At 38.2% G+C, this 18,710-nt stretch overlaps 1 protein-coding gene across 2 annotated transcripts; it reads left to right on the top strand.

Moving 5' to 3' along the window:
* Window positions 1-9: 9 nt before the first annotated feature.
* HTATSF1 (HIV-1 Tat specific factor 1) lies at window positions 10-15,811 on the top strand. Of its 2 annotated transcripts, XM_082446135.1 has the most exons (10): window positions 10-200; window positions 366-606; window positions 2,302-2,482; window positions 3,151-3,198; window positions 3,669-3,823; window positions 5,847-6,010; window positions 7,364-7,463; window positions 12,698-12,787; window positions 13,716-13,853; window positions 14,389-15,811. In XM_082446135.1, exons 2-10 carry the CDS (start codon window positions 421-423, stop codon window positions 15,631-15,633), a joined length of 2,307 nt encoding a protein of 768 aa, XP_082302261.1. In that variant the 5' UTR covers window positions 10-200; window positions 366-420; the 3' UTR covers window positions 15,634-15,811. The 2 variants fall into 2 exon arrangements, with proteins under 2 accessions (XP_082302261.1, XP_082302262.1); XM_082446136.1 differs by lacking the exon at window positions 3,151-3,198 and having other exon boundaries at window positions 36-200.
* The last annotated feature ends 2,899 nt before the right edge of the window (window positions 15,812-18,710 follow it).

Genomic DNA, 18,710 nt, shown 5'->3' on the forward strand with positions numbered 1-18,710 from the left:
CGACCCGCGACGTCGCGACGCGTCAACAATGGCGACTGCGTTAGCATGAGCGGGCCTCCGTTGTCAAGCGGTTTCCAGACGTTACGGCGGGAGCCGCAGTCGTCTTAGACCCGGCCGGCGGGGAGCACAGAGCACCTTGTGCTCGCTCCCGCCGCGTTGTGGACCGAGCGGCGGTGTCAAGACCCAGCGGGGCGAGCCAGGTGGGCGGCGGGGCCGGGAGCAGCGGCGCGTGCGCGCGGCGGGCGGGGGGCGGTGCGGCTGGCGAGCGGCCCTGACTTCCCGGGGGCTGCTGGGGCGCCGCGGGGAGGCGGGCGGGGGGGCGCGGGCTGAGCACGGCCAGCCTCCCTTTCTCTGTTCCCCTCCAGCGTCAGTTCGGCCTCTTCGCTCTCCCGGACCCTGCCACTGGGCTAAGTCGGCAACATGAGCTGCAACAACTTGGATGAGAACGACGAGTTTGATGAGCAGTTGCGAATGCAAGAATTGTACGGAGGCACTGAGGACGGCGACACCGAGAAAGATCCCGGTGGAGAAAACGATTCTTTCCGGCAGCAGTCGACTGACACCCCATACGAGTGGGACCTGGACAAGAAGGCTTGGTTCCCCAAGGTAAAAGTCGCACGGGCGCCGATGCGCAGCGGGCCCGCCTGGCCAGCCTCGCGGGGCGCTCCTTTCACGTTTTCTTTGCTGAGGTCCTGGGTTAGAGCCCCTCTGGATAGTGACGTTTCTTTTTGTTGTGTCTGTAGCAGAACCGACGTGTAAAGGAACGGAAATCTTTAGGGAGATGGCTTCAATGTAATTTAATTATTAAGCCTTTTCCATGCCTTATAAATTTTATCTATGAAGGTTACAGTTGGTGACTGCTTTTTATTGCAAAGAGGAAAAACACCAAGAGCAAATTCAGTCGATGTTAATCTCACGTAGTCTCAATCTTACTTATCCTAGGAATTCAGATGTTTAGCTGATGTGCTATGTGCACAATTCAGCTTCTTGATTTGAAAAATTGATAAATTGATAATTCTTTACTGATTGAACTTTGCACCTCTTTTTACTTTCCTACTAAATTTTGTCCCTAGACACGTATGTTTGAACCATATTACCACGGGAATATGACAAGAGGTGCACAGAATATGGATGGAAAAGATCTGAGCATATTTATTTAGAGTACTTGGAAATTGTTAAGTATTCTATTTTAGCTTGACGGTGAAAGGACTGATGTTAAGCTTGGGTCTCTAAACTTTTTGGTCAAAGTACCCTGTTAATCAAAGTCTCACGGTATGGGTGGAAAAAAAGGATACTTATCACACAGTAATAGACTTGCAAGCCAGTAATACAAACTGTGTCTCCATTGTGTAATTTGAGTGTGATTTTTTAATTATTTATTTCACCTTTTTTCTTTCCCACTTTGTATTTGTGTGTATGTTCCAATCCCTCCGAATTGTTAAACTTACTATTTCACTTGGCTGCTGGTGGTGCCAGCTAGAGTGCATATTTGGTTTCTTCAGCCTTCAGAGTACTTTAACAATCGTCTGATAATGGATTAATTTGTGGCTCTATCTTTTTATGTTATGGAAGCCCATACCTCTTCAAACTTCAAGTTTTAAATTTTCCTCATTCCTGTGTGTGCCTAACATTGATTGGTGTGAAGATATAACTATATTTCTTTTGTTGTGCAATTGTGTTTTTTCCCTAAGAGCCAGGAGGATGGTTGTGAGTTGGATTTGTTCTTGATTTGTTCTGACATTAAATGATAATGTGATTTAATTAGTGACGGTGTTAAAATAGCATTTAATTTTATAATTGTTAGCCCCATTCTTTACACACCAAATCAGAGTTCTACTCTTTGTGTTCTCTGCCTACAGGTATTTAAATATTTAGAGTAGATATACTTTTGTTCATCCATATAGCAAAAGAAAATTTGACCCTGTTGTTAGATTATTAGTTGACTGTTGGTTTTTATTCTGTTTATTGTTATCTGATACTTCCTTTGTTATATTTATTTGTAGCCTTAGTCAAGTAGACTGCAGAGATAGTAATTTACAAGTAAAACAACTAGAAAAGGTGCCAACTTAAAATGCCTTTAATAGTATCTCAGACTTTTGTGCTGATAATCCAAGTACCCATGTCCTAATTTTTTATTATTTTGTGTGCAGTTTTCTATATAAGGTGACTGTTCTTGCATTGACACAGAAACACTTGTATGTTAAGTTGTATTACTGAGTATGCTGTTATTTAACACTGTAAACTTTTTGCGTGAGGAAATCATTTTTGAATTTATGTGTGTGTGCTAAATTTCTTGTTTAGATCACTGAAGATTTTATTGCTACATATCAGGCCAATTATGGCTTTCCTAACGATGGTGCGTCTAGTTCTACTGCGAACGTCCAAGATGTCAGTGCTAGGACTGCAGAAGAACCTCCGCAAAGAAAATCCCCCGAACCCAGTGATACCAAAAAGAGGGGAGAAAAGAGAAAGGGTGAATCAGGCAAGTGGATTTAGCTTGCAAACATGAGTGTAAAAATTAAAAATATGAGTGTGTGTGTATATATAGTTACTTTTGGGAGAATTATAAAATAGCTTTGACAGAATCATAAGATGGGTTTTTTAAATATTATTATTTGGGTTCATATGTTGGCTCTCTCACTAACCTGTGGGCATCCGGTGGGCTCTTTCAATTCAGTTCAGTTCTCAGTTTCTTCCTTTGCAAAATAGAGCTGTCATTAGGAGATTATCTAAAGTTCTGTTTGTAAGGTGATTTTTTTTTGTCCTTTTTGAGTTTAATTAAATTAAACTCAAGAAGTCAATTTTGCTTCAGCTTGGCCAGGTCTAACACAGTAGATTGGAGTCAGAAGCCACTTATGCCAAGGCCTAAAGTCAGTGCAAGGGTGAGGTTTTTTTAAGGTAATATCAGATTCATAAAGAACCAAGATAAACTAGCCATCTTTTTTCAGACTGGGCTCTGAAACAAATTACTTGTCCAAAGATCCAAATACTTTGAAAGCTGGACAGTGATTTGATTTCATCTGTCTTGTTCTAAGGGTAAGAAAAAGCTTCTGGAAGTTTTGAGAAACTGCCACACTGTCAGGATTTCATAATGGGACTCTTACCTTTTCTGGCATGTGTTTTATTTATTTACTCGATTTTGATTTTTAGGATGGTTTCATGTTGAAGAGGACAGAAACACAAATGTGTATGTGTCTGGTATGTATACCTTTTTAACCACATTTAGAGTAGAAAATATTTGATTTTGAGATTTTTCACAAAGTGATTTTTTAGTTTTCAGTTTCTCTGAATTCTATTTTGTATCGTTGTGTCATTATTTGTTCAGCCATTTATGTGAGTGAGGGATATGTTGTTTTTTTATGAAACTGAGAAAAATTAAGTGTATGTAACTTTGCGTGCCATCCTTTCTGTCTGCTTTAGGTAACTCACAGCTGTTTGCCCCTTCAGATTCATTGATACAAGGCCTAAGCAAAGCATGATTTTAATGTATATTTGAATACATTAAAACATGACATTTCTTCACGTCTATAGATGTGAGATTTTTACATACTTTTAGAAAATCAAAATTGCGCTCATCCAAGTCATGGATTTCGAATTGGTAGAATCCCTAAGTAATCCTCACCTTTGTTTTAGATGCCTTTATAATTTTTTTCCCCCTAACGTCATAGGTTTGCCTCCAGATATTACAGTGGATGAATTTATACAGCTCATGTCCAAGTTTGGCATTATTATGAGAGATCCTCACACAGAAGAATTTAAGGTCAAGCTTTACAAAGATAATCAAGGAAATCTTAAAGGAGATGGACTTTGCTGTTATTTGAAGGTTAGTTATGTGGTCAAGTAAGTTTCTCCTATCTCCGTTTCTTTTTTTTTTTTTTTTTTTTTTCATTTTCCTATCTCCATTTTTAACTCAGGAACCAGGGCTATAATTTTGTATAGATGATAACCAAGAGTGAGAGCTATTCAAAACAGGATGTGAAGAAAACTGTTGTTTCAGATTGTGCCTGTGTGTATCACATTGGTAAGGTTATTCACGCGCTCTTGTAAGAAAATATGTTACCAGGTCAAGGTATTATGTAAGTCATATGACCGAGGTACTTCTCTTGTCTTAAAAAAATTCTTGCTGCAAAGATCTCTTTAGGAGTGTATGCATATAATCAATGCAGAACACATTCTAAAAATTCGCAGAAAAAAGAAAGCCAGTAACATTTTATTTGCCCACTGGAATGAATTAGACCAGGGTTTGGCAAACTTCAGCCCACTGCCTGTCTTTGTAAATGAAGTTTTATTGTAACCGGGCCACATTGATTCATTTACGCATTTGTCTGTACCTCCTTTCACATTTCAACAGCAGAGTTGAGTGGTTGCCACACAGACCACAGGGCCCACACAGCCTAAAATATTTACTCACTAGCCCTTTACAAAAGTTTTCTGACCCCTGAATTAGACCATAAAGGTGCTAACTTATGCTTAGTGCTTTGAAATATATTTTGAATGAGAGAGAAGAGAGAGTGGTATTAACAGACATTTGCAGAACTTTATGTATTCATGATACCATAAATGGCATGGGGGGAAGCTCAGTGCCAAAGGCAGCCATCATTTTTGGAACACCTGTCCCCTTAGGAGCATGTGTTGCGCATTACTGCATGGTACAAAAGAAATGGGTACAATGATGGCGTGTACATGTGTCATGGAACCTGAAAATAATTACAAAGCAAAATCAAAGTGATGGAACAACAGTACCAACATCACAAGTGTGTTGCAAGTATACAACATTTCAGTGAAATCAGAGGGCGGGTAAGATTAAGCTGACAAGCTTTGGGGGAGATAGGTTTTTGATCTGGTTCTTGAACATGATGGGCTCACACATGAGTACGACCATTATAGGAAGATATTTATGTAATTTTCAAATGTAAGGAGATTGAATGCTTTATAAGTTCTTCAAGGATTACTAAAAATCTGTGAACAGATTCTTAGGGGGTTTGATTGGGTTTTAAAATTTTGAAGAGAAAAATGGGGTTTTGACAAATTTGATATGTCAAATTTATGACCCATAAAAGTGCAAGATTGCCAAACCAGTAAACTGAGTTCCAGAAGAATATAGTTAATTGTTCCAGGATCCATATTTAATTGCATGGCAGAGTTCAGTTGTCCTTTTGAGTTCTCCTCAGGTCCTCAGATCTTTGAATCTGTGTAGAGCTGACAATTGCCCCCTTTGTATAGGACCCAGAATCCTCAAGTGTGTGTAATGTTCAAGCTATCAGATAATCATCTTGTTCCCAGTATATCACAGAGCTACATTTTAATTGGTGAACACAAAAGATTAAAGGCTGACTATGCTATTCCCAGTTTCTTGAGTCATCTAGTCTTTTAAGTAGGAAACTTTTAGAATTTTAAAACTGGAATGCACCTTAGAAATCACGCAAGTCCATTTACCTCATTGTATAGAGGAGAAATTGAGATTCCAGGAGGCAAAACTACTATTCCAGTAATGGTATAACTTATTGAGTACCTACTGTATGCCAGTCACTATCCTTTATATGCCTTATTTCATTTAAATTTGTCAAGAACCCTGCAAAGAAGGCATTTCCATTCCCATTTTACAGATGAAGAAATTGGGGCTCAGGGAGCTTGAATAACTTGCCTAGGTTCACATAACTGGTTGAGGACAGCTATGTCTTAAGTACACATTTTCCGGTACGTGCTCTGTAGCTCTTTATTCCCATGTAGGTAGTTACATTTAAATCTTTATTTCATGTATAGTCATCATTCATCTAAAACACTCCTGCTGAAGCTTCATTTCAGTGTGTAACTTACTGACTGTAACTTGCTTTCCCTTTACAAAGAGAGAATCTGTGGATCTTGCATTAAAACTTTTGGATGACGATGAAATTAGAGGCTACAAATTACATGTGGAGGTGGCAAAGTTTCAACTGAAGGGGGAGTACGACGCCTCAAAGAAGAGGAAGAAGTGCAAAGACTACAAGAAAAAGCTGTCTATGCAACAAAAGTTTGTGGTTTTTTTTTTTTTTTCCATTTTGAAAGATTTCATATAAATATCCTAGAGTATACTTTTGGTAATAACCACCTGGTTTTTTTTTTTAACGTCTTTATTGGAGTATAATTGCTTTACAATGGTGTGTTAGTTTCTGCTTTATAACAAAGTGAATCAGCTATACGTATGCATATATCCCCATATCCCCTCCCTCTTGCGTCTCTCTCCCACCCTCCCTATAACCACCTAGTTTTGTTCCATCAAGTATGCCTACAGATTATTTTTAAAGAATTTTATTTGCTATGCATCTGAAACTAACACAACACAGTAAATCAACTATCCTCCAATATAAAATAAAAATTAAAAAATTTCATTAGATCATCGGAAACCCTCAGTAATCTGTGTAATAGGATGATTTGGCAGTGGTGGTGGTTTTCGTTTTCTGGGGTATTCATTTTTAGTATAACATGGGCTTAAATGAAATAAGAAAGCCATCTCTACAGAAAATGTTGAACATCAGATTAAGTAAGATGGTTTAGGTTTATATACCAGAGCCATTAGTTCATTTTTCATGTGGATGGGATCAGCTACACCAGGAGCTAAATTTTTGCATACTGGTTTGTTAGTAGGAGTTAGAAATTAGAAATGATAGGTTTTATCATTTTATCATGTACTGTGTGGTTGTGTATAGTATATACAAGTCATCAAGTTTCTATTCCCTTTATTTAATATGTTTTTTGAAATATGCTGGTTTTAAGAAATGAGCCAAAATAAGTACTTTTATCAGAGTGAATTCTAATAACACTTCTAACACTATGCTTAAACTAATGATAAAATGATCAAAGAAGCATTTAGTTGTGATGTCTATAGTTTTTACAGGAATCGTTAAAATAGATACCTAAAAATTTTATAAACAAATCAGTAAAATTTAAGGTAGTAACAAAGAGTGAGTAGTTTTACATATTTCAATGCAGTTTGTTCTTTATAATCGTAAAATACCTAAAAACCAATACAATTTGAACATTTTCTTGGCCTCAGTGTCTCTTCCTAGATAGTCATAGATACTAAATAATTAGCAATTTTTCAGGAGTCTCATTGGAATGTTTGTAACCAGCCAGCTGTTCTGAAAAATATATATATATTCTGGGGATTTCAGATACTGCGTCCATCTTTCACCTGACCATTATTTTTATTCAGAAAGTTGTAATGGAGCTGTGACTAAAATACACATTGTTGTTTTGGAATCAAATAATTATCACTATTTAAGTGCTCAATAAAGGATTATATTTAACTGCTCATTTTTTGTTTTTCGCTCTGACAAGTCTGAAACAAAATTCACAGCTTCTTGTTCCTGCTTTGTCGCGTTAGGCAGTTGGATTGGAGACCTGAGAGAAGAGCTGGCCCGTCCCGAATGCGCCACGAGCGAGTTGTCATCATCAGAAATATGTTTCATCCTATGGATTTTGAGGTAGGAAGCAGTATTCTTACTGATAGAAACATAGATATGCTTTCTTTCAAGGGAGCCCAAAGCTTGCCTCACCCCATCCTTCTCATGTCACATCCTGCACGTTCATCTAGTCTTCAGGGTCGGAAAGTGATACCAAGAATCACCTGAAGGTTTCAGATTTTCCCAGGTTTAACCCAGCGTTCCTTTAATCGTATCGCAGGTAAACCTGTCTAATACCTGTACCGTGGCCCCAAACAGCAGCTACTTGGTATGGGAAATGATTAAAAATACAATCTTTAGAAGATTTATGGGAGTCGCTTGTGGATTTTGAGTGCAGTTCAACAATGCAGGCTGATTTTGGTGGGGAGGACCAGTGTCACACTTGGAAATGAAAACTTCACTTTAGTGCTAAAAGTTTGATCCTTAAAAAACCTTAGGTTAATGAAATACAGCCCCTGACATTTGAGTAGCGAAGGTTGTTTTTTTAGGACCTAATCTTTACAAAACTCTTTAGTGGCTATTAAGAGGACTTTGTAATAATTGGTGTCCATGCAAGATTCTAGGAACAACAAATAAAAGTGAATAAAGGAGGAAGAGCTACTAGAGAGGTTTAAGGAATATTAATTGCCATCAGGGTACCTTGTGTTATGTTCTGCCTCTTGTCCTTATCTCTGTGTTTTGGCCTAGACCGATGGGATCATTCATGGAAGAATTCTTTATTCTCTGCCTGACTTCCGAAATTAATGATAACAAATTACACATAAGAAAAAAATGTTCATAATGTAAAATTTCAGATGGCTTACAAATGATCTAGTTGCACCCAAGGCCCACTCTTGTTCCTTTTGTGCGGTTAAGCAGATTTAGAGTGACAGTGTCATTTTATCCCCCTTAGAGAGGGCACCAGAATTGTCTGTTGAACTCCATCTCTGCAGATGGTGATGTGATAGGGTTTATCATGCACCTGTGGAGTCTGTGTCTTTTGAGGTCATTGGGAAGATACCTGTGGTCTATTTATACTGTTTGGTGTCTCTTCTGACTAGAACCCTGAAGCATCTTGAAATACGGCAGAGCTGCATTAGACTTGCAGTGATAACGAAGCATGTTTAAAAAATACACACATACACATGCACACTAGATGCTTTTTGAAATGCTATCCCTGCCAGGTGGGACTTTGAAAGGCATGCACAGATGGATCATGGTATCTAGTCTACTGGGTACAACTCCAGAGTTTCCTGTGATTCACCTACATTTTATTTCCCTGGTAGATAATTGGTTTTTTAATTAGGTGACCTATTACTTTCTGTGACTTGAGATCCGTGATTCACAACATTCCATACGCCTAACACTTGGACATGATTATAAATGCAAACTTAATTCATGAAGTATCTGGGCCCTGTGCAAGTTGAAGTGTATTGTGCAATTGCCTTTATGTGTTTCCGCCTCCTGCCGTTGTTCGTTGAGACCCTAATTTAAGTCTAGCTATCACCCTGGGCACACTTAATTTTTCCTAGCTTAACAAATATTCTTTCCTCCAAAAAGCCATATTTATTCTTCCTTGACTTCCCACAAATTTCCTCCAGTGGATATTTTTAAAGATAAAAGTTTCATGCTTGTAAATTCTTGATAGCTTAAAGAAAAAAAACCTTTACTGGTTTAATATAAACTTTGGAGTTATAGAACCTTTATATTAACCCTGTTTTATTTTATTCATAGCATTTATTATTATCTGAAGTAACTGGATCTTCTCTGTTAGAATGTGAGCTCCATGAAAGCTGGGGCTCTTGTCTGCCTGGTTTGCTGTTATATGCCCAGTGCTTAGAATCATGATTGGCACATAGTAGGCCCTCAGTATTTATAGGAAGAAAAAGTGAGAGAATGATTGAATGAAACCCTTTTTACTCACAAGGCAGAGTGTTTTCATCCACTCAAGGAAGAAAACGTTTTCTCTTTAGCATCTTTGCAAATGGAGGAAAGTTTTCAGACTGCTGCACCACAGGGGCTGGGAGCGCAGTGATGGGCTTCAGAGTTCACGGGCAGAGAAACCCTTGATGCTGTCCTTGTTTGCCCATCTGACTGGTCTTGTGTGGTCTGACGAGTTTGATGAGAGCCTGTCAGGAGTCTTGTTTTTTTGCTCAGTGTCTCATGGGCCTGAACATAAAAGTGCATCACTGTAGTAGACTGTCCAGTATGCTAGACTCTAGCCACATGTGGTTAAATTTAAATTAATTGAAGTGAAATAAAATGAAAATTTAATTCCTCAGGTGTATTAGCCACATGTGGCTAGTAGCTACCATATTGGATAATGGAGTATTCACTTCTATTAACACAGAAAGTTCTGTTGGGCAACGCTGGTGTAGACATTATATAACTCTGGATAGAGGTGTTCAACTGGAAAACTGCTTTCATTGGATGTTTTTGGGGAGTGTTTGATTTGTCCAGAGATTCCATATGAATCTAAAGAACAGATCAGCATTGAGGTTTGTAGTAGAAGACAAAAACTGAATTGTCAGGTAACCGGGGTGTCAGAAAGAAATCAGCTTTTGTGGGGTGGAATACAGGCACATCTTGTTTCATTGTGCTTCGCTTAATTGAGCTTTGCAGATACTGCTTCTTTTTTTTTTATTTTTACAAATTGAAGTTTTTGTAGTAACCCTGCATGGAGCAAGTCTGTCAGTGCCATTTTTCCAGTAGCATTTGCTCACTTCATTTCTCTGTGTCACTTTTTTGGTAATTGTCCCAGTAGTTTAAACATTTTCATTATTATTATATTTGTTATGGTGATTTGTGATCAGTGATCTTTGTTACTATGACAACTCGCTGAAGGCTCAGATGATGGTTAGCATTTTTTAGCAATAAAGTATTTTTTAATTAAGGCATGTCTTTTTAAAATATAATGCTATCGCACACTTAATAGACTACAGTATAGTGTAAACATAGCAGGAAAACCAAAAAAGTTCGTGTGACTTGCTTTATTATAATATTTGCTTTATTGCGCTGGTCTGGAACCGAACATGCAATATCTCCGAGGTGAGCCTGTATATGTTTACTCCAGACAGTTGACTAGTGTTAGAACCAAAATACCTAGAAATACTCTTTGGTATCAGGGTGAACAGTGAAGGCTAATATTTTAAATGTAACTTTAAGGGGTTTTCAGTATTTAATTCAAAGCCTTATTTAAAAAATTCATGCCTGGCAAATTTGAATACCAGGAGGTGAAGAACCAAAACTCAGATGCAAAGGTAGGTTTCTCATTGTGTGTACTAGCGCTGTCCAATAGAAGTATAATGTGAGCCACATGTGTAATTTAAATTTTTCTAGCAGCCACAATACAAAAACAACATGAAACGGGGTAAATTAATTCTAATAATGAATTTTATCTAACCCAGTATATCCAAAGTATTATAATTTCAACATGTAACATAAAAATGTTAATAAGCTATGTTACATTGAAGTTTTTTTCCCCTTTGGTACTAAATTTTCAAAATCTGGTGTTTATTTCACACCTGCAGCACACCTCAATTTGGACTAGCCACATTTCAAGTGCTCGGTAGCCACGTGTGGTTAGTGGCTACTATCTTGGACAGTGTAGGTTTAGCTTGGAAAAGAATGAGAAATACGGTTTATTTCTGGGAAAACAAAATATCACCCTGGAAAAACATTTTAAGTGTTGACTGTGGAAGGTTTCAGCGTTTCAGTCTGAGTTTAGTCTCAGGTCTGTTGCTTGCAAAGTGTTGTCTTTAGAAAATTTTCATGCTTAGCTAGGTTAAAGATATTTCCCGGGGGAGAGGGTTATTATCTTTAAGCCTCATGATACTATATAACAGTGAAGATATATTTGTTTTTCAAGCTGGTAAACATGAAAACAGAGGTCTGGGAAGTCTTTGGCTGAAATTTGATATTCTTGTAGCAAAGTCGTGAGACTTTGATAAAGAAATAAAAATGGTAATTCACCCCTCCCCCTACAGTGGAATCATGCTTAAATGTGTTAAATATTTTGAAACAGTTTTTGTTTGTTTTTAAAATAACCCTGATTTCCCTTGGTAAATAAAATGGAGTTATTAGGAACAGTTTATCAAACTCTGAAAAAGCTTTTATTGACTGTTCATTGCGTGAAAGACTGTGCTGTGTTCTGTGAGGTATTCGAAATTCAGTCAAAGGAGATTCCTGCCTGCGGAAAGCTCACAATCTGATAGGAGCTACCCCCCCCCCACATACACCCCCGTAAAAGCCACCACATGAGTACATGGAGTTTATGCTCCATTCCCCATTCCTCTCAGGCCTGAGAATTTTCTATAAAACAAATTGGCCTATTCTCCACAGTTAGATTTTATAAGTGGGAGAAATCCAGAGTCCTGCCAGCTGTACTCTTCGAAGCTTCAGATTTATAGGATTTGATAGTTTTGATTTTAAATTTGATTTCAGTAACTGCCTACCAGTTGTTTATTTTTGCCTTTTGACAAAACTTTAGGAAGGAGAAGCCACTTGTCATGTTTTGCTGTTCTCTTTAGTTGGTGAGGAACATATAAACCCGTGAGATAGACAAATTCATATGTTTCCTAAAAAGTGTAAGTCTGCTTCATTAGAAATTTGTAGGTAGGATATCCTCGTTTATATTTGTATGTAGTTGAAATTCAAGTTGATAACGTAACTTTTTTATGAGCCTTTTTCATGTATTGGGACTTGGAGGCAAGATGAACAGGAACCCTTATGGGGGAGGTTTACCCTGTGAGTTAAAATAGAATCGTGGAAGCACAAAGAATAATCTTAGAACACTTAGTCAATGAAAGGGATATATGTCTCCCCATTACAACATTTCTGTAAATAGGAATCTATGCAAAACACAAAATAAAATTTCCTCATCGGTACAGTCGTCGTGATCCTGGTGCAGAACATAGGAATTAGCAGTCTCTGACTTAATATGAGCCACAGGACTTCACCTGCTTCAGCTGCTGTTATTTGTGATTTCCACTGACACTTCCCTTCCCTCTCCTTTGCCACTGCACACCCCTAGTGCTGCCTACCATACTTGCCTATTCCCCATCTTAAAGCAGGGCAGACCTGTAGTAGTAGCAGCAGCTGTGGTAGTCTAACTTCATTTGACTTTGATTTTTTTAATTTTGTAGACTGCAGACAAACAACTAACCTTAAGCAAAACCTTTGTTTATTCGTTGGTTTGTCAAAGTAAGAAATTTGATTCTCAGGAATTATACTTAAAGAAGGGGGCAAGCCCATTTTAATCAAGTGTGTTTTTGCAGGATGATCCACTGGTGCTGAACGAGATCAGAGAAGACCTGCGGGTGGAATGTTCAAAGTTTGGACAAGTTAGGAAGCTCCTTCTCTTTGATGTAAGTTCATGGCTTGGACAAATGATTTCTTAAGCAATTTTCTTCCATTTTAATAAGTTATTACCAAACGTCAGTATGCCTCCAAATTTTACATAAATGTTTTTATGTAGTAGGTCTGCTGTCTAGTGGTAGTCATCTGTAAGCAGTATTAGATAGCATTATTAGATGAACGTGGATTACAAGCGAAGGCTTTGATAGACGTGATATCCCTTGGTTATTTTCCTTTATCATCACTCTAGAGTTTATGATCAGGTGAAAAAAAGTATAAGAGACATGTATGAGACCTTATGGTTCCCTATTTGGCCACATCTCCCCCTCTTTCTGAATTATTTCTTCTTCCGTATTTGGAGAAGAACAATCAAGAAAAATACTCTCCTGTATGTTCCCCTTTTCACCTTTTTTTTACATCCAGAATCAACACATAATAATTGAAAGAGTCACCATTTATTGATTGCATACTACAGCTACTTTACATGTTGTCTCATTAAATCCTCCAAATCCTCTGAGGTAGGTAGGTGCTATTTTACCCATTTTGGTTAGTTACCCATTTTACAGATGAGGAAGTTTAGAGATTGAGCACCTTGCCCAAGGTCATTCAGCTGGTAAGTGGCAGAGCCAGGATTTAATCCCAGGGCTATTCAACTTCAGAGTCCACGTTCTTAACAGCCATACTGTTCTGCGTCTCGTTAGACGGTGTTATCAGCAGGAACATTTCCAAGGATATCATGCTTGGTTTTTGCTAGACAATGTTAAGCTGAAGAAGCAGCTAGCTGCGTGTTACTGGCTGCAGTAAAAAGGAAGAAAGACTTCATATAAAATCTTTAGCTCAAATGATCAGAAGGAACACTACTTCCCTACTTTGTCAAATGTATATGTTTTACTTTAAATGTTCTCATTCATTCCTTCTTTTTCTTCCTTGTCTTTCTAGAGACACCCTGATGGTGTGGCCTCTGTGTCCTTTAGGGATCCGGAGGAAGCTGATTATTGTATTCAGACCCTCAATGGAAGGTGGTTTGGTGGCCGTCAAATCACTGCCCAAGCGTGGGATGGGACTACAGATTATCAGGTGAGTTCTGCAACTGTCAAGGGCACATGAATTGTTTCATTACCAACAAATACTGATCTAGCAGTTTTTCACATAAGTTTTAAGTTCTGTTTAATCTGTTTAACAGTACTTCTTTTAAATAATCCTTTATATTCAGAGTACGGAAAGAAAAATGTTTCAGTCTTTCAGTTTATAAGTCTGAAATCAGTTTATAAGTCTTGAGGCTTGCTCAGGATAGCAATAAGAGAAGAACAAATTAAAGTGCTCTCTTCCTTTCTGTCTTGTAAAGTACAGACAGTTCAATTATTAACTTTTTAATTGATGAGACATTTCTGCAGTGCTGTGGTATTAGGCGTTTATTTAAATGATCTTAAGGTCAACTCTAGTAAATCAAGATGTAAAGTGTTGGAAACTGAAGATAGGGAATTGCTTTAATTTCCTAAAAGTGATACCTTATAAAATCAGAGTACTTTTGGCGATATTAGAAATGTTCAGAGACGCTGTTACTTCTTTTGGCCTACAACATATTTTAACGGTAGTTTCCATGTGTACACAGGTGGAGGAGACCACGAGAGAAAGGGAGGAAAGGCTGAGAGGATGGGAGGTTTTCCTCAACACTCCCGAAGCCAACAGAGGCCTTCAGCGTTCAGATTCCGTCTGGGCTCCAGAAAGGGCGGGGCCTTCTAGAGTTAGGCATTTTTCAGAGCACCCTTGCACATCTCAAACGAATGTTCAAGAAGCCGCAACTGAAATGGCATTTGAAGAACCTATAGATGAAAAGAAGTTTGAAAAAACAGAAGATGGGGGAGAAGTTGAAGAAGCTGCTTCTGAAAAAGATGCTAAAGAAAGTGGCCCTGAAAAAGAGGCTGAAGAAGGCTGTCCCCAGAAAGAATCTGAAGAGAGCTGCCTCGAAAGAGAGTTTGAGGAAGGCTGTCCCAAAAGAGAGCATGAAGAAGACTTCCCCGACAGAGAGTCCGGAGAACGCAGCCCCAAGAAAGAGCATGAAGAGGGTAGTCCTAAAAAAGAGTCGAAAGAGAATGGCGCAGAAAGAGAGTCCAAAAAGAAGAGACTCAAAACAGATCCTGATGAGAACGGCCTTGAGCAGGAGCCTGAGGAGGAGGCCAGCCCCCAGAAGGCAGCTGAAGATGGCAGCTCAGAACAAGGGTCTGAAGAGTGCTCGGAAAAGCAGTTTGAAGACGACTCTGAAAAAGAGTTAGAAGAAAACGGCCTTGAGAAAGGTTTTGAGGAAGAGGGCTCTGAGAAGGAATTTAATGAAAACGTTCTTGAAAAAGAGATAGGGGAAAATGACTCTGAAAAATCAGAATTCGAAGATGACAGCTCTGGGAAAATGTTTGATGAAGAAGGCTCTGAGAAGGAGTTTGACGAAGAGTCAGATGAGAAGGAAGAAGAGGAAGATGTGTATGAAAAAGTATTTGACGATGAGTCGGATGAAAAAGAGGATGAAGAAGATGCAGAAGAAAAGGGTCTGGAAGACGCAGATGAAAAGGACGAAGAAGACGATGCAGATGAAAAGGTGTTTGAAGATTCAGATGGAAAAGAAGATGAGGAAGACGTTGATGGAAAGGAAATTGAAGCCATAGATGACAAGATGTTCGAAGATGACGATTCCAACGAGAAGTTGTTTGATGACGATGCCAGTGACAAGTTGTTTGAAGATTCCGATGAGAGAGGGACTGTGGGTGATTTAGGGAATGTTAAGGAGGAAGGGCCCCTCTCCACAGGCAGCAGCTTTGTCCTCAGTAGTGATGACGACGATGAAGACGATGATGATGACGTTTAATCCCTTAAACTTGCTTTGGAGGGTGATTCCTCCATCTCCATTTTGCCTCTGCTCCAGGGTAATTAACCAGTAGTGTTACATGAACGTGTGCATAGAGGTAGGATGCCCTCAGCTCAATGCAGTGAAATGTGTCTGGTTATCTGTACTGACCGATTTTAAATATATGTGAACAAGTCAACTGGATTCTTGTCTTTTGTCAGATTTGTTAAGTGCATGCAGAATAATATTTTTTAAAGTATTCTGATTGAAGTTTGTGATATTCAAAAATAAAAAATAAGTTGTTAATATGCAGAAACAGAAAATTAGACCTAAGTTAAATTGCATTTTTCATTCTTGCTATTGCTTTATTCATACTAAAGTTTGGTTTTTCTAAGGACCTGAAAAATCCCTGTAGGAGCCTCCTTGCTTCAGCTTATGATGTTACCACTGATGTCCCCATTTCCCCTTTCTAAACCAGAACATGTTACTAAAACTTATGAAGTAAAGAACACTTCGGAGTTTTTCCCTGCCCAGTCCTCGCAAGTTACTTTTTTCTTTTCTACCCTCTTGCCATGAAAATTGAGGCTTAAACATGCAAAAGTAAACTTCCCAAGGTCCACAGCTTCCATTGTTGAAAATACAGAGGAAATCAGAATTCTACTGTGTACTGTTTGGGCCCCTCTAGAAGCTGATTAAAGTTACAGGACCTTTACCCAGAAAAATCTATGCATGCACTACACAACATTTTGTGTACAGTTTGGGGTGGTTCATGGATCCCCTGGAGTTTAAGAACTTTTGTCATGCATATTTCAGATTTTTGCTTTTGATTTTGTTCTAGAATCGTGGTATCTAGTATATGCTAAGTTGTGTTGTCCCAGTAAAAATTTGGGTCTTTCTTGATTGTGCTTTCCAAATTCAGTATTGATAAATTGACTTCTGATGTAGCATTAAGTTATTCTCATAAATTAGAAGAATTAAAATAAACTGCATTGGTGCTTTCTCATTATACCGTCTGTCAGTGTAATCATTACCCTCTATAGACAGAAAAGAGTTCTTATACTTCAGGACAGCTTTCTGAGAACGTTTTAGTTGATGTCTGGGATCTATTAAAAATCTTTAGGCTTTTCACCGGGGATAAATCAGTAAAAGAGGTGAAGAAAGTTAAACATAGAAAAACTGCAAACCAAAATAGTGTTCCCTTTGAAGATAAGCCAGAAGCATTTAAACACTATATTTATTGTGTTTTACTACAATTTATTGTAATTTGTTGGAAAATTGGTTTTCTAAACGAAAGGGTAAGAATGCTTTATCTTCCGTACACAGTGGTTGGAACACATAACTACGACATAAATTGGCTCTAAGCCTGTCAGAAGGAGGCCGTTTTCATTCTGACTTCTTTTCCCCTGCTCATTAGTTTGGTTGATATCAAGTACTCATGCTCTTTTCATATAAACACCCTGGAGCAAAAGTCACAAACAGCTGTAAAATGGTAAATAATTTACAAGGTGATATTGATGAGCAGACGTTAAGAGTCATGAAGCACTCACCTGTTTTCTAAGCAATCAGGTTTTATTGGTCCTGAAAATGGAATTTACTGTGGAGCAACAATACATCTTGTTATCAAAAGAAAATTAAAATGTACGGGTGGATTGTAAGCACAGCAATGCTCAACAATTACCGTACAGTTTCTAAGGAGTAATGCTCCTTAAGACTATATATATAGATTTCAAATAATGTATTCAACCCTGAGTGCATGAACCACAAGTTGCTTCAGAGATGCCTTTGAAAGGTTTGAATGCCCTGCCCTCTGAGTCTACAAGTACCTTGTATAGGAACATACTTGAAACTTAATGTTAGAAGGTAAGAATATTACTGGTCTTGCCAATATTAATGAAATCTTTGAAATCATTACTACTTTCTACAAAAGAAACCCGACAGCAAAATTGGAGTAATTTGTTCCAAGGATCTCTTCCTTCTCAAGTAACTCTCTCTGGGCTCTTTCTCAAGCCCTGCGTTGTCAAATCTAGCCAATCTGGAAGCCACTACCTCTTCCTTTTTAGAGTGGAATCTTCTCCTGATGTAAATTATTTGGTGATTCTGAGGCTTGGAGAAAAGGTGGGAGTTAGCTAGTTTTCTGAATATACCTTTCTCAAATAATGCCAAGACGTGCTCTTGGGAGTTCCCTGGTGGTCTAGTGGTTAGTATTTGGTGCTTTCACTGCCGAGGCCCAGGTTCAATCCCTGGTCCGGGAATTGAGGTCCTGCAAGCCGCAAGGTGAGGCCAAAAAAAAAAAAAAAAAAAAAAGTGCTCTTAATTAGTTTGAACAATGCCATGGCTTGGACAACAGCAGAAGGCTTATAAATGTGCCCTTTGTGAATATTTGTCAATATTCTTACACATTATTTTTTCCTTATTGAGTCTCAGATTTACAAACTGCATGCCTGTTTTTAGACAGTCACTTCTATTCATTTAAAGTCTATATTCATAAATGCTTCAGAAAAATGAACAACTTATAAAAACAAGAAGCTGCTCTTCAAGTTGTTCTTTCTTAAAACCACTTACGCAGTAATCCAGAGATTAATTTCAAATCCCTCTATTTTTTAAAAGCACAAGTTATGAAGCACTATAAATAATCTTGTGATATGTCCTAATAAATAAATAAAATTAGTGTAAAAAAATCTGTTTGCTCAAATTATTTTTGCTTCTTACCACACTTCATTTACCTGACTGGCTTTGTTCATATCTCTCTAAGTGAAATACAACCTGATGTGAGAAAAAATGTTAAAATTATCCCTTTCTAAAATCACTAATTGCTATTGCAAATAGCCTAAATTCTTGGACACCAATTATCGCAGGGATCGATTGCTTGAGAAAAATACTTAACAGTTTAAAGTTTATTTTTAGGTGTTCAGATCTGTCCTACAGACTTGTTTCAATTTTCATTTGGAACCAAGAGGATACTGTGGTTAGATACAGTACGCTCAGATAGCATCTTTAGATTGGCTTGTGTTTATAGTTTAGTTATCTGTAGCATTTCCGGGCTGTGTGATGAAGATGCACCAGTGGTCCCAGGCTAGATAAAGAAAGCTCGGACAATA

This window comes from Balaenoptera physalus, assembly GCF_965194825.1.
Source record: "Balaenoptera physalus genome assembly, chromosome: X".
In the NCBI taxonomy this organism is placed as follows: Eukaryota; Metazoa; Chordata; class Mammalia; order Artiodactyla; family Balaenopteridae; genus Balaenoptera; species Balaenoptera physalus.